This window comes from Phocoena phocoena, chromosome 12 (genome assembly GCF_963924675.1).
Source record: "Phocoena phocoena chromosome 12, mPhoPho1.1, whole genome shotgun sequence".
Classification (NCBI taxonomy): Eukaryota; Metazoa; Chordata; class Mammalia; order Artiodactyla; family Phocoenidae; genus Phocoena; species Phocoena phocoena.
This window is the reverse complement of record NC_089230.1, coordinates 43,813,601-43,829,253: the sequence shown is the minus strand read 5'-3', so window position 1 is coordinate 43,829,253 and position 15,653 is coordinate 43,813,601. Positions and strand designations below refer to the sequence as shown.

At 39.2% G+C, this 15,653-nt stretch overlaps 1 protein-coding gene across 1 annotated transcript in view; it reads right to left on the bottom strand.

The window, feature by feature from the left end:
• The window catches only part of FRK (fyn related Src family tyrosine kinase), an 83,584-nt gene extending 70,345 nt beyond the window's left edge, over positions 1-13,239 (bottom strand). Inside the window, exon 1 of the mRNA XM_065888636.1 lies at positions 12,869-13,239. Within this exon, the coding sequence (XP_065744708.1) occupies positions 12,869-13,239 (371 nt within the window). The remainder of the gene's footprint in view (positions 1-12,868) is intronic.
• Between the last annotated feature and the right edge of the window lie 2,414 nt (positions 13,240-15,653).

The following is a 15,653-nucleotide window of genomic DNA, read 5'->3' as shown; positions in this document are numbered from 1 at the left end:
CATGTGGCAGAGGTAGAAGGGAAAGAAATGAGGAGTGAAGTCAGAGAGGTAATGGTAGAAATGGGGGGGGGGGTCGCTGCAAGGAGACTTGCGAGTTAGCTCTGAGTGAGACAGGAAGCTGCTGGAGAGTTTCAAGCAGAGAAGTAATTTTAATTTTTTGGCATTTTAACAGAGTCACTCTGCCTGCTGGGTTGGGTATAGATTATATTTTAAGGCAACAGTCAAATCAGAGAGGCCAGTTAGGATGCTATCACACTAAGCCAGATTGAAAGATCAAGATGAGTTGGACCAGACAATGGCAGGGGCTGGTAAGGTACTGATTTGTGGATATTTATTGAGGATAGAGGCAAAATGATGTTCTGAATGATGAGAAGTGAGGTCTGAAAGGAAAATGGCAGTTGGTGATTCCAAGATATTTGGCCTGAGCAAATGGAGGCATAGTTGCTATCGACAGAGCTGGGGAAGACAGTGGGACAGGTTCATAGGAAGAATGTAGGAGCTCAGTTTTGGAAGTGTTGGAAATGTCTGGAATTTGGAAACTTCCATTAGGATATAGTGATGTCAAGTATACGAACGAGATGACCAAGAAAATGAGGCCAGATAGAGAAGAGGATCAAGGTCAGAGGACTGGGCACTCTGATATTTAATGGTCTAGGAGAAGAGAGGGTGCCAGCTCAAATGTCTCAGTTATGCAGGAGTAAACCAGGTGACTGGGTATCCTGGAGATCAATTAAAAGAACTGTATTAAGGATGGTGGAGTTATCAAGTGTGTTAAATATTATAGTATTGGTAAGATAACTAAGATGAAGACTAAGAACTGACTAACGGATTTTGCAATGTGGAGTTTCTTGGTGACCTTTAATAAGAGCAGCTTCCTGGAGTGATAAAGTCTAATTGCAATTCAATTCAAGAGAGAATCAGTCCGCAAAATCCAGCTTGGGAAGCAAAGGAAATACATTTCAAGGAATGTACCAAGGATGAACATAGAAGAGGAATCCAAGTTAAGAGAGATTAAAAGGTACAAATAAACCAATTGTAATGTATGGGCTTTACTTGGATCCACAAACAAATCACAAAATAAATCCACAAAAATTTAGATTCAAATCAAATATTAAGAAAAGGTTTATAAAACTATGGGAAGTTTCACACTGACCAGATATTTGATGATATTAGGGTTACTTTATATTTTTAGGAGTGATCATTATACTCTGTTTGTTTGTTTGTTTAAGAGTATTTCATGTATTTTAGAGATACTTACAAATGAATTTACAGATAGAATTATATGATGTCTAGGATTTGCTTCAAAATAACCCATGGTGGGGTGGGAGTAGAGGTGGGAAAAAGGAGTATAAGGATATTTGTGGAAGTTGAGTGATGAGACACGGAGTACTGTTTTCTACAGTTTTGTAAATGTTGGAAAATTTATATAGTAAAAACATTTAAAGAAGGAGTGTGGTTGAGAGAGAGATAGAGGGAAAAAAAAAAATGAAAAAGACCCCAAGTAAAGGCAACTTTTTCAAAGGTTTGCTGTAGAGAAGAGATTTTGTGCAATAGCCCGAGGGGGAGAGGAGTTAAGGGTTGTTTTTAAGAGTTAAGAATGTTGATTTTATTTGCTTGCTGCTGCATAGCTTTCGAAGAGGAAATTAGTCTGAAAAATAATTTAATTCTTTACTAACTGGAATTTAAATTATAGTGGTGACCTTAAGAGAGGTCAAGAATTTTTATAAGAAATGAATATCCATAGATTCAATTTCAGTTGAACCTACAGAATGCTTAAGATTCAGGCACATTCTAAACTTGCTAATTCTTTTTCAATATGCCCCCTCAGCCGTTATTCACTCCTATGCACCCACCAAATACATACTACCAGAAACTTTTCACCTAATAACATTGATTGAAAAATTCTGTTTCAAAGTTATAATCTGCTAACATATTTGATTAACAAAGTATTGTGCATGATAGTCAATACATTTGAACTAAATGTAACAAAATGACTGAATCGAAAAAGGTAGAAGCAAGAGAAATTGTCATGTAAATTGTGTAGCCACTCGTTGAAATCAAGCTTTCCAACTCATTGACCTCTTAATCAAGCTATCATTAAAGGTTTTCCTTAATACTCCACTGTACTGATTTTCTTTTTTCAATATTAGTGGCTAAGCTAACAGGTAATGAATTTTTGTGTTGCAACAAATTCTCACAAATAAATAGTGAGCAGGGTGAATGTCTGTTTCTGTGGTTTCTATTTACAGTAGAGAAGAACATGCTCAGTGATTGTTTGACACTTGTTACTTTCCATCATTTTTCTCATAACAACCCCTATACAAAACTAAACCACTAAGCATGTTCGGTGATCTCTGTCAGCTGCAACAATGCACTTAGAATGTTAAAACGAAATGCTTTTTGAAATATTTTATCTTCCTAGAACTGTTAAGCAAAGATTCCTGGGAGATGTTCTTTCTTTGCATTTGAAGAAGATTAGCTTCTATTAAGTTAATTTCAAAGTCAAACTGAAAATGTTCCTTTGAAAAGGAAAAAAATAGTATTTTGTGCATTAAATAAATGAAATAGCTTTACAAGAAAAATATTAGTCTTCTTAACTGCAAATGTAAATGTATAGATAAGGTAAGCAAAGTAAGTGACCTCTGTCCTAGGAAAAGTCATCATTGGAACTGTGCAGAAGCTTATGTAAACCTTCCCTGATAAATGTTCAGCTATCTATTCTTTTATTTTCTCAAAAAGAGATTTCATAGTCTACATGTGAACATGTCAGCAGAACAGCAGTTGGTTTTACTATTATGAACATAGTATTTCTTTGACAATTAAATCAGCAAATAATAAATCCTTCTTGTTTGCCCTAATGGAGTACTTTCTTTGTGAGACCTTCTCAACCAGTGGGAGCAAGCAAGGCTGTTAACTTCCTCTAATTCCCTACAGAAGTCTTCTGTTTTACCACTTTGCCTATACAGCCAATTTTCCATTAGTGAATGTAAAAGACTTCTTATATCACTATCAATTTGCTTTCATCCAAATTGCCCACAGTCCAGGCAGGAGGCCAATTCATTGTTAGGTCCATGAAGTCACTTGGTTTCATTCTCTGTATGATGAATACGCATATTTTTGTGGGTTCTTTTCTTTTTACATTGTGAAAGATGATGAACCCTAAAATATAACATATCTTTTGGGTGGTAGAAAGAGGGTACAGAATGAGGGAAGAAAAGGGTTTAACTCACTTTCAGTGACAATGATTAGCATTTTATTTTCTTCACTATGGATGGACCCAAAAGAAAGTCTGCCTTTGAAAAGTTACGTTGGCTATAGTCTCCTTAGTATAGATGCTTATGTAACACAAAAGCAAAAGCTCCAGGGATATTTATTTTAATACAGTTAAATATTATAAGCCTAGAATCATGAACTTCCCTACCGAACACATTTGTCTGACATACTTCCATTCTTAGCATGGAAATGCTAAGTATCCTTACCTAGTCTTTCCTCAACTACAAACCAAGACATATTGTCTGTCTGCTCCTCAATCCTCTTTCCTATTCTCTCTAATTTCTCACATACTCTCACTTTGTATTACTTAAACATTAGCTTTACTTTATTTTATTTTACTTTACTTTATTTTATTTTAGCTTATGGGATCTTCGGTTTGTTCCTTACATCTCCTTTTCTGATGTTTATTAAAAATTCATCTGCCTTTTTTACTGACATTTTAAACTACTATGTCCCTTCCTTCCCTTTGTCTCTATTTTTTTTTTTCTTGGCTCCTTGTGTGTTTCTCCTCTAATGCATGTGGGTCTTACACAGGGCTGAAGCCCCTAGTGAGGGCACTTTTCTGCCTCACTCTGCAGATCAAGAGGTAACCAGAATGAATCCTACACATGTGCACAAACACAAGCTGACTGCAACCCCGGAAACAAGGAGAAATGGCGGGGAGGTTGTATCAAATTCTCCAGCACACAAAGATGTGTGCCCTTGGTTGAAATTGAAAAGAAATGAAACAAACAAGTAAGAGGCAGGGGAAACAGCACCAACCAGTGTTAGAGCCAGAAAAGCAAAGTGGGAGCGAAGTAAGGGAGTAGTGAGGTAGGTTTTTGGCCAACAGTCTTTAATTGTATTCAATCAAACAACCTGTCACTTTGGCTTAGAACTAGTCGCTCAACAAAGCTCAGAAAGACAATTTTTTTAAGTACGCTTTAATTAGTATATAAAGATATAAAATTATTTTTATTTATAATTTAAGATCCTAAAACATAAAACATGTCTAGCCTAATCATCAGTATTTACGTATTAAAGTAGGTTATAACAACAGACCCCTACAAAACTCAATATTATGTTCTAGAAAATAGAAATAAAAAAGAATTCAAAAAAATAAAGAGAGAGAAAAGGAAGAAAATAAACCAGAATTAAGGTCAAATACAGTTATTGTGAACAAGCATTTAACTGGACTCTGAGCTTCCTCATAGCTAAGAATAAAAATGTGATGTATAATAAATTAAGGATTTATTATCTGCTATAAGGAAGTAAATCAATTTTTCAAGAGAAACAAACAAACTTTGCCTGTGCTAATTTTACAACAGGTTCTTACACTTTTTAAACTCCATTCCTTTTAGAATATCATAAAACCTATAACCCCTTATCCTAAAAAATGCACAAATATACATCACACAAATTTTATATGCAATTTCAGAGGGTTCATAGACTGTCTCAAGCCCCTCTCTGTAACCTTTAGGAGTCCATGGTCTAAGGTTAAGAATTCTTGTCACTGGAATTTGGGGAAGGAGTATCTTAAAAGTCAGAGTGGATAATGACAACAGTAATTGCAAAAGCTATGTTTTTGTTTTTTTTTTTTAAATAAATTTATTTATTTATTTTTGGCTGCGTTGGGTCTTCGTTGCTGTGCACGGGCTTTTTCTAGTTGTTGCGAGCGGGGGCTGCTCTTCTTTGAGGTGTGCGGGCTTCTCATTGCAGTGGCTTCCCTTGTTGCAAAGCACGGGCTCTAGAGCGCAGGCTCAGTAGTTGCTCACGGGCTTAGTTGCTCCGCGGCATGTGGGATCTTCCCGGACCAGGGCTCGAACCCATGTCTCCTGCATTGGCGGGTAGATTCTTAACCACTGTGCCACCAGGGAAGTCCCCAAAGCTATAATTTTTTATGTCTTTCTTATATTAGGAGGATAATATTAAAGGATAATTCAGTGAAAATAGTATTGTGAGGAGGGCAGAGTCATAAACAATATCTGATCAATCACAATATCTACATTTGAACTTTTGGCCAGAATATTTGTTACCTTTACTTTTCATGATTGAATCATGAAAATCATTCTTTTAATCATTTCTTTAAATGTTCAACAGAAGCATAGAATCTACAATACTCAGATAAATAAATCAAATAGCTGTTTATCATTCCCCTACTTTATTTTATAGTTTACTAATATACATGCCTAAACAATATATTAATTGGTTTTATTTGCAGACTTCATAAACTAGAATCATATTATATGCCATCTCTTGAAATTTACTTTCCACTCAACATATTTCAAAAACATACCCATGCTGTTGCATGCCACTCACTTCATCGTTTTCACTATTGTATAATATTTCATTGAATAAATAAACCACAATTTATCCCTCTCCTATTAATGGACATTTGGGTTGATTCCAGCCTTTCGCTACTAGAAATTGAATTGCTATCAACATTGCCTAGGAAAAGGTTTTACTATAGAGATGGGGGAGGGGAAGAACTCATAGGCTCATTGTTAGTTATAGTCTAGGTCATAGGCTAGCTGGTTAAATGGATGTTCATTAATCATCATGCTTTAAATCTTACCTTAAAGTTGCACATATTGTTTTGTATTTATCAAACGTGTTTTTTTAAAAAATAAAGTTGTTGTTTTTAAAAAACCATCGGTAAACGAGAATCTTTTCTAACATTAAAATTTTCAGAAAATGGACAATTATGCCTTAAAAGATATCAGGGGTTTCAGTAAGCACCAAAATTATCATAAGAGAAAAATCGTCTATTGGGATCCTTTGATCTCCATTAATTATCATGTAACTATTTTGTTTTCTACCATTTTACCTGGACCTGCTAAATCAATAGCATGACTTTCCATTTTCCTAAACTACTGCTTTTTAAAGTGAGGCTTTTAATAAGAGGTAGTACAGAGTTCAGAGTGATTCAGCATCAACACCAATATGTGCCTGATTCCTATAAACTACTGCCTAACACAGATACAAGATACTGAGTCACTCTTCTATTGTTTTTATCTGAAACATCATTGTATTCTCTGCATGATAATAGCCTGAAGTTAAAGCGAGGAATATCTTATAACTATAGTATATCATAGAAGACAACAGGGCTTACCTTCACAGACAATCTTCTTTAAAAGTTACATATATTTGCTGCCTGTACTTTAAGACCTTGAACTAAGCTCAGTCTTTCCACATGACCCCAAAACTGGGGAGGATAGCACTCAAGAGAAAAATTCTTTAATTTTGCCAACAATTTTGGGAAGCCCCAACTTCACTAAAGATAAACCCTTGACTTATCCTCACTCTGCCCCAACTTCTAAATCTAAATATCTAAACTTATCAGAGGATGTTTAAAAGCTACCAACTTTGATGCCCTAGAGAAGGTGAAATTTTTGGTAAATCCCAACCAAACAGACATAGTCCTTAGGACCCTGCATACTCTGCTCAGAGACGGAGGCAGCTAAGTTCCACTGCCTCTTTTAATTTTGCTTTTCCTCAGCTCAGGTTCTCAGGATGGACCCAAGTCCCACGTGTAGAGCCCTATCATACAATACTTTTTCTATGACTCAACCTAGCCTAAACCTCCCAGTTCAGAGTCCCAGACACAGCATGAAGTTCCTTGTTATAACTCGCTCACTCTCTTTACTGAATGACATCATCTGTATTTACATTATAAAACGGCTTTTTAGTGTCACCAGTAATCTTCCAGCAAATCTAATGGTCTTTACCTCTTCCTCATTACTCTGACCTTTGTTTAGCATTTGACTTAAACATCCTTCTTGACATTTTATCTTCTTATTTTGAGTAAGATGCTCATTGTTTCCTTCAGGGGCTCTTCTTCCCTGTATGAGTTAGGTTTTGCTTCATATCAACTACAGTCTTCTTCCCTCCTTATCTGAGGGGGATTGGTTCCAGGATACCGATATCTGTGGAGGCTCAAGGCCCCTATATAAAATGGTGTACTATTTGCATATAACCTATGCACATCCCTTAAAGATACTTTAAATCATCTCTGGATTACTTACAATACCTAATACAACATAAATGCTATGTAAACCGTTGCCAACATGTGGTGAATTCAAGTTTCACTTTTTGGAACTTTTTGGATTTTTTTTTCCAACTAGTTTTTATCACATTTAGCTGAATACACAGATACAAAACCTATAGATATGAAGAACTAACTGTGTTTGGTTAACTCAGGAATCTAAAGGTGTGCAATTTGGGATGGGCTCCACTGACCTTAGCTGGGCTCATGAGTCTCCACTCAGCTGGTAAGTCAGCTGGGACAAAATAGGGCTTCTCTTCACATGGTTTTCCCTCCTCCAGGAGGTTTGCTTGAGTTTTTTCATAGTAGTTACAGAACTCCAAGAGCAATAAGAAAGCAAGCCCCAACATGCAAGCCCTTTTCAATCTCTATTTTTGTCACGTTTACTATCGTCCCATTGGCCAAAGCAAGTTCCGTGGTCAACGAAGATTTTGTGTGGGGGGAGACTACCCGAGGGTGTGTAGTAAGGAGGTATAAAAAACCGGGCCGTTACTACAATCTACTCACCGCATCTACTCACATAAATGATGGGAATTTCTAAAGAGTTAATCTTTGGCCCCTTCTGTTTCTTAAAGTCTCACACTATGGTTCTCATAATCCTTGCAAAGCCTACAATGCCCTGCAGTTCTTATATTCCTGTAATATCTATAACACCTCGGTGTGAATGCCTTCAAAAATCTATCTTCACAGAATAGACTTTTCTTTTTGCCCACACTTTTGTATTTCTACATTTCTCCTGGACATTGTCATTGAGATGACTTATTAGTACTTCACATTCAACATGCCTAAAAGCGAATGTGTTGTCAGCTTTTCTGTTTCAACCACACCCCCTAATAAGAAGTACTTTATGAAATGTATATTTCTCTTACTATTTCACGTGGTCCCAAATAACATTTTTAATTCTCTCTCTTTCTCTTCTACATCTAATTTGTAGTTTTGCCTCAACTATTTACCACATAAGAATGCTCTTGGATTTATTTAAATTTGAGTTTCAATTTTCTCATCCTAAAAACAGTGATAAGAAAACCTGCCTTGCAGGGCTATTATAAAGATTAAATTAGCTCATATATATGGTTTTGTGTGCTCAGCACATCAAAGGTACTTAAAAGTGCTAATTATTTCCCTTCCCCTAAGTCCTCTCGATTTTTCATTCATGAGATTATTCATATTCCTACTCTTCTTTTTTTTTAACAGTACCACAATTAGAAATTAAACCCTGACAACCTCATGCTGGAGACATTTGGTACAACTTCCCTACTCCTGCCTAGCCTCTCTCTTCTCCATTCCATTCTCACATCATCACTGCCTTTTCAAAGTTCTTATTTCCATCTATTTCCTATCAGACAAAACCCAAACTCTTTAACGTGGCACACATGGTCTTTTCCAAAACCTAGTCCCAACCTCTTTTTCCAGATTTCTCATTGCTCTCTCCGTAAATGCTTCAACTAAACTGTACAACTTCCCATTCCCTGAATATACTTTTACTTCCCTTCTGCCATGTTCAACAATTTGTACTGAATTGTCCCGTCAATAAGCATTGAGTAAAACTGAATGGGACAGTGCTTCTACTACACAGAATCTACAACTTCAAGAGGAAATAGAGAGTCTCACCTCCTGAGATTATAAATTCGCTGGAGCACAAGCACTGCCTTAAATAGATTTCCAGGCATGATACAGGAAACACAAGTATCCTGCCCTCAAAGACTTCACAGTCTTATATGAAAGAGAGAAGTTGTACAACTAGCCATTATACGATAAAAGTACAAGCTCCAGAGGCAGGCTGGAAGGGGGTCATGAGAGCTGAACCCTGAAAGAAAGAAAGGTGTGATTCTCCCCAAAGCAGGACTTGTCTCTTCTACGTCTGCATACATTCAGCCACGTATTTGTTTCCTCATTCATCTATTAAGATTTTTTTTTTTTTTTTTTTTTTGCTGTACACGGGCCTCTCACTGTTGTGGCCTCTCCCGTTGCGAAGCACAGGCTCAGGACGCGCAGGCTCAGCGGCCATGGCTCATGGGCCCAGCCGCTCCACAGCATGTGGGATCCTCCCGGACCGGGGCACGAACCCGTGTCCCCTGCATCGGCAGGCGGACTCTCAACTACGGCGCCACCAAGGAAGCCCAAGATATTATTTTTAAGTGCATGCTACATCACAGACAGTTGTGTGACTCTACAGCATTTAGCAGCATCTGTATTATGCTGGCTGAAAAAGAGAAAAGCAGACCCTAGAGTCCAGGAGTTTGCCTGGCACTTACGACTAGGCCTGGGTGTTCTCCTCTTGAACACAAACAACGTCACAGAATACCAACATCAGAAAAGGCCACTCTGTGACCACGACGGATCAGGACAAAAACAAGATCGGATTCTCTTTTTTTTTTTTTTTAACATCTTTACTGGAGTATAATTGCTTTACAATGTTATGTTAGTTTCTGCTGCATAACAAAGTGAATCAGCTATATGTATACATGTATCCCCATATCCCCTCCCTCTTGCGTCTCCCTCCCCATCCCACCCCTCTAGGTGGTCACAAAGCACAGAGCTGATCTCCCTGTGCCATGTGGCAGCTTCCCACTAGCTATCTATTTTACAGTTGGTAGTGTATATATGTCCATGCCACTCTCTCACTTCGTCCCACCTTACCCTTACCCCTCCCCGTGTCCTCAAGTCTACTCTCTACATCTGCCTCTTTATTCCTGTCCTGCCCCTAGGTTCTTCAGAACCTTTTTTTTTTTTTTTTAGATTCCATATATATGTGTTAGAATATGTTATTTGTTTTACTCTTTCTGACTTATTTCACTCTGTATGACAGACTCTAGGTCCATCCACCTCACTACAAATAACTCAATTTTGTTTCATTTATTGGCTGAGTAATATTCCATTGCATATATGTGCCACACCTTCTTTATCCATTCATCTGTCGATGGACACATAGGTTGCTTCCATGTCCTGGCTATTGTAAATAGAGCTGCAATGAACATTGTGGTACATGACTCTTTTTGAATTATGGTTTTCTCAGGGTATATGCCCAGTAGTGGGATTGCTGGGTACTATGCTAGTTCTATTTTTAGTTTCTTAAGGAAACTCCATACTGTTCTCCATAGTGGCTGTATCAATTTACATTCCCACCAACAGTGCAAGAGGGTTCCCTTTTCTCCACACGCTCTCGAGCATTTATTGTTTGTAGATTTTTTGATGATGCCCATTCTGACCGGTGTGAGGTGATACCTCACTGTAGTTTTCATTTGCATTTCTCTAATGATTAGTGATGCTGAGCATCCTTTCATGTGTTTGTTGGAAATCTGTATATCTTCTTTGGAGAAATGTCTATTTAGGTCTTCTGCCCATTTTTGGATTGGGTTGTTTGTTATTTTGATATTGAGTTGCATGAGCTGCTTGTAAATTTTGGAGGTTAATCCTTTGTCAGTTGCTTCATTTGCAAATATTTTCTCCCATTCTGAGGGTTCTCTTTTCGTCTTCTTTATGTTTTCCTTTGCTGTGCAAAAGCTTTTAAGTTTCATTAGGTCCCATTTGTTTATTTTGTGTTTATTTCCATTTCTCTAGGAGGTGGGTCAAAAAGGATCTTGCTGTGATTTATGTCATAGAGTTTTCTGCCTATGTTTTCCTCTAATAGTTTTATAGTGTCTTGCCTTACATTCAGGTCTTTAATCTATTTTGAGTTTATTTCTGTGTATGGTGTAGGGAGTGTTCTAATTTCATTCTTTTACATGTAGCTGTCCAGTTTTCCCAGCACCACTTATTGAAGGTCTGTCTTTTCTCCATTGTATATCCTTGCCTCCTTTATCAAAGATAAGATGACCATATGTGCGTGGGTTTATCTCTGGGCTGTCTATCCTGTTCCATTAATCTATATTTCTGTTTTTGTGCCAGTACCATACTGTCTTGATTACTGTAGCTTTATAGTATAGTCTGAAGTCAGGGAGCCTGATTCCTCCAGCTCCATTTTTCTTTCTCAAGATTGCTTTGGCTATTCGGGGTCTTTTGTGTTTCCATACAAATTGTGAAATATTTTGTTCTAGTTCTGTGAAAAATGTCATTGGTAGTTTGATAGGGATTGCATTGAATCTGTAGATTGCTTTGGGTAGTATAGTCATTTTCACAATATTGATTCTTCCAATCCAAGAACATGGTATATCTCTCCATCTGTTGGTATCATCTTTAATTTCTTTCATCAGTGTCTTACAGTTTTCTGCATACAGGTCTTTTGTCTCCTTGGGTAGGTTTATTCCTAGGTATTTTATTCTTTTTGTTGCAATGGTAAATGGGAGTGTTTCCTTAATTTCTCTTTCAGATTTTTCATTGTTAGTGTATAGAAATGGAAGACATTTCTATCTAGGTGTAAAATAAGACACTTCCTAACATTTACAGGCCCTTGGCGTTGGAAAGAATCTCAAAAGCCCCCCAACCCCCTTTTGTATTTGAATTTGAGTTTGGAAATCAGCAACAACGCACCATGGCTCTTCCTACAATTTTATTACCTGGGCCAGTAAGGGATGCTGCAGCTCACATCAAAAGAAAAAACACATGAGAAAATGAGTGAATCCCCAGAGGTTCCTCTACTAAGGACCCACTCTATAAAATGAGTCCTGAGAGACATTCCCAGTCTTAGGTTTCACTGCAACCAGGCAGCAAGAAGTTTAGGGTAAGTAGCAGTCAGCCTGCTTCTCAACACACCAGACCCCAAGTATGACAATGGTGTCAAGACCTTGCTTTATCTACTTTATATTCAACTACCACTAGCATAACCTTGCCACTTCTCCCCCCATGCCACTACTCCACCTGACACTTGCATGGATGGATGGATGGACAGATGGATACGTGCATAAGTACATAAAGTTTTCTTCCTTGGTTCCACTATAACTCATAGGATTTATTCAAATATCAGGGTAAAGTCTTAACCTCCTTCTCTGGAGAAATAATGTCATTATTTTTCTTGTTAAAACTTCCAAAACATCTGTAGCTGGCTAGTTTCTAATCATAATAAAACCCAAAAGATATCATAATTTGGGTAGCATAACTCCATATCTGGGACTCAAAGAAAAATATCCAGTCATGATTTCACTGGGAAAATGTAGCATCTTCTAAATGTGACCTTCTACATTAGTTACCCCTGTGTGTGCCTATCAGAACTGGAGTTGATGCTTCCAAAAGTTTAAAAACAGAGAGAGCTGGACTTTAGATTTGCAAGTGTAGTTTAAGGAAGATCTATGATATACCTGCAAATGAGATGCAGTTCTATGTTAAAGTGAGGCATGACTTATTTTACAGCCAAAGAAAAGATAGATCATTAAATGCACCATTCGTTTATGTTGATGAAAATGCACCCAGGGCTTGTGGGTATACAAACTGTTAATAGAAGTCATTTCAACAGTTACCTTCCAGTTTCACTCTCACCTAGCAGGGGAGGTGTGTTTCAATTAGAAGATTCTTGCCAGTACTTCCTTATACTTTCCAGGCAGCTCTTTGAAAATTAGTGGGTTTGCAGATTGGTAAGAAGGAAACCTCATTACCCGCCCTCAGAGAGCTGAGAAATAAAATGTGTGTACTACTCACGGCTCTGCCTGGAGGCTCCTGTCCTCAGCCACATAGTTAGAAGGAATATAGCCCTGCAGCTGCTGGTCGGAGCCGTCTGCCCTTTTCTCCAAGTGCCTGGCGAGCCACCAACCCTCGTGGGATGTGTCCAAGACTTGGAGCTTGTCGCCCGCGCAGAAGCTCAGGTCCTCTGCGGTCCGAGCCTGGTAATCAAACAGAGCCACAAAGTACTGGCCCTGGCTTCTCTCGGGCTCCGGAGGCGGCGGCCGGGGAGGATCGGGGGGGCAGACAGTCCACGGGTTCTGAATCACCACCGACTTGTCTGCCTCCTGAGACAAGCAGGGGAGACAGGGCTCCAGGTACGTCCGGAGCCTCAGGCAGATGTTACCCATGGCAGTGGGGGAGAGGGGCTTCTCCCTCTCCCCTTACTCTCTGCAGATCCACTTTCTCTTCCTCCACCTGGAAACTTTGAAATCAGCACCAGTCCTCCAGGTTTGGGGAGCGTGTACCCAAGCCCTGGTTCCCAGCAGTCCGGCGGACCTCCTTGGAGAGACTCACCGGCTTGCTTTCTGTGCCCGTAGCTGCTGCCCCAGAGCAAAACCTGGTGGGAGCTGGGCAGCTGCTCGGTGGGAGAGTGACTTTTCTTCTTGTCTGCTTAGGAATCCCACCACAAAAATAAATTTGAGAGGGCTTTATTTAGACAAACGTCTGAGAACAGAAAAGAGTTCTCTTGCCTCTTGTCCCAAGAAAAAGTTACCAAGCGAAAGAGGTGAACTCCAGGTAAGATCTCCACGTCTTACCTTTGCCAGCAGCTCTCTCCCGCGTCAGGTCTGTCTGTGGTTTGACCAGTCCTGACCCCCACTGCTCTTTCTTTTTTGCCAATGAATAACCAACCGGCCCAGCCTTCTGCCTTTAACATCCTGAGCTAGGAACAGACTGTAATAATTTCTTCTTACTTCCTGGTTCTTTTGTGTCTGTGATCTAAATGGGATTCCCGTCCTCTCTGCCTCTCCCTTCTCCCACACCCGAGAGACTAGCGCCCTCACCAGGGAGCCAGACTCTTAAAAGCAGCTGTCAAATTCCATGCTCCCGAGTTTCCCTGGTGGCGCAGTGGTTGAGAGTCCGCCTGCCGATGCAGGGGATGCGGGTTCGTGCCCCGGTCCGGGGAGATGCCGCATGCCGCGGAGCGGCTGGGCCCGTGAGCCATGGCCGCTGGGCCTGCGCGCCCGGAGCCTATGCTCCACAACGGGAGAGGCCACAACAGTGAGAGGCCTGCGTATTGCAAAAAAAAAAAAAAAAAAAAAAAAAAAAATCATGCTCCTGGACAAATAGGCCAGCACAGGGACCATTTTGTCCTGCTATGCTACCAGCACAGAAATTAAAGGTAGAGATATTTTTCTTCCATAAGGACAAGTAGGATAGTTTTGCCACCACTAAGGGGAATAAAATGGAAAATTAAAGTGTTTGGGTATTTGTTACTGGACAAAAGGGCAATTGGGAAAGAGCCATTGAGTTCCTACCTTTTTTTAAAATCACTGTGAATAGATTTTAATAGCCTCAAAATACATTTACAGTCTGGAAAAATACAAGAGCAGCTGACTAAAACGGTGAGAAACCAAAACACTGCATTTTCCCACAAAAACATGTAATTTCCCATCCTTCATGTACTTTTTCAGAAACACACACACACACACACACACACACACACACACGCACACACGCGCAGACTAGGTGACCAGCGGAGAGAAAGAGTAGGAGGGCTGCATGTGAGCTGCTGTGGAAGCTCCTTCTATTCAACTTTGACTCCAGGGCTGCACTAGTTCTTGCTAACTTCGCTGGCAGGAGCTCAGGAACTAATGAAGCTGACATCAGCGCAGCCATCACGATAGGCAGTGAGTTTTGCTCTACTTTCCCTAGTTCAGGGCAGCTGTCTCACAAATGGGTGCCCTGGATCCCAAAGAACACCTAGGCAGTAAGTTTAGATGGGTCAACACAAGGCCATTTTCACTAGTAGAGAACACTGCAGACTTGTTTATGATGTGTCACTTCTTTTTGTATAAGGCCTTTATTACCAAGTTGTTCTCTTAAAAACAGTTTCTCTAAATGTTGCTGGAGCCTTGGACCTGGCTAACCTAACCCCAGTACAAACTCAAAATTCCTGTTCTTTGTCAAATAGCAAGGCATTTTTTGTAATCAGAATAACTGAACTCAAGAAAAAGAAAAAAAAGAAGAAAAGAAAGACAACCAGAGGACCATGGCCTTAGCCCCTCCTGCTATTTCCTTGTACTAAAATCAGGCATTCATGGCAGACAGATCATTTGGTTAAAACAAGATCTCATGTTCTAGGTTTCTCCAACTGTCTTCAGAGTCAGAGTAGAAAGTACTAATTTGGCAGGAAGAGAAAAGCCAAAAGCCAAGCCAGGTTTGTTTGTGATATGGGACCGAAAATATAATTCCAATATAAAACAGAAGAGAAAATAATGATTATATAATATTGAGAAGCCATAAGAATATTTTGTTCCAAACACAATATTAATTGTAAAAAGTGTAGGATCCTATTAATGCCCCTAAACAGAGGCATAGGTGCTAAAGTCCTTCCAGAGATATCTACATGATCTAGAATATGAAATAAGATTTGGAAGCAACTAGAGAGATGTATTCAAAACCAATTTGTAAGTGGAGTTTAAGACTTAAGAAATTTGAAGTTTCTAAATTCAAATATGCCTCCATTATTGTTATGACAAGGCATTCCAGAACAAGACAGAGTGGCAGACCTGTACAGCACGGTCACTGAGCTAGTGAATGA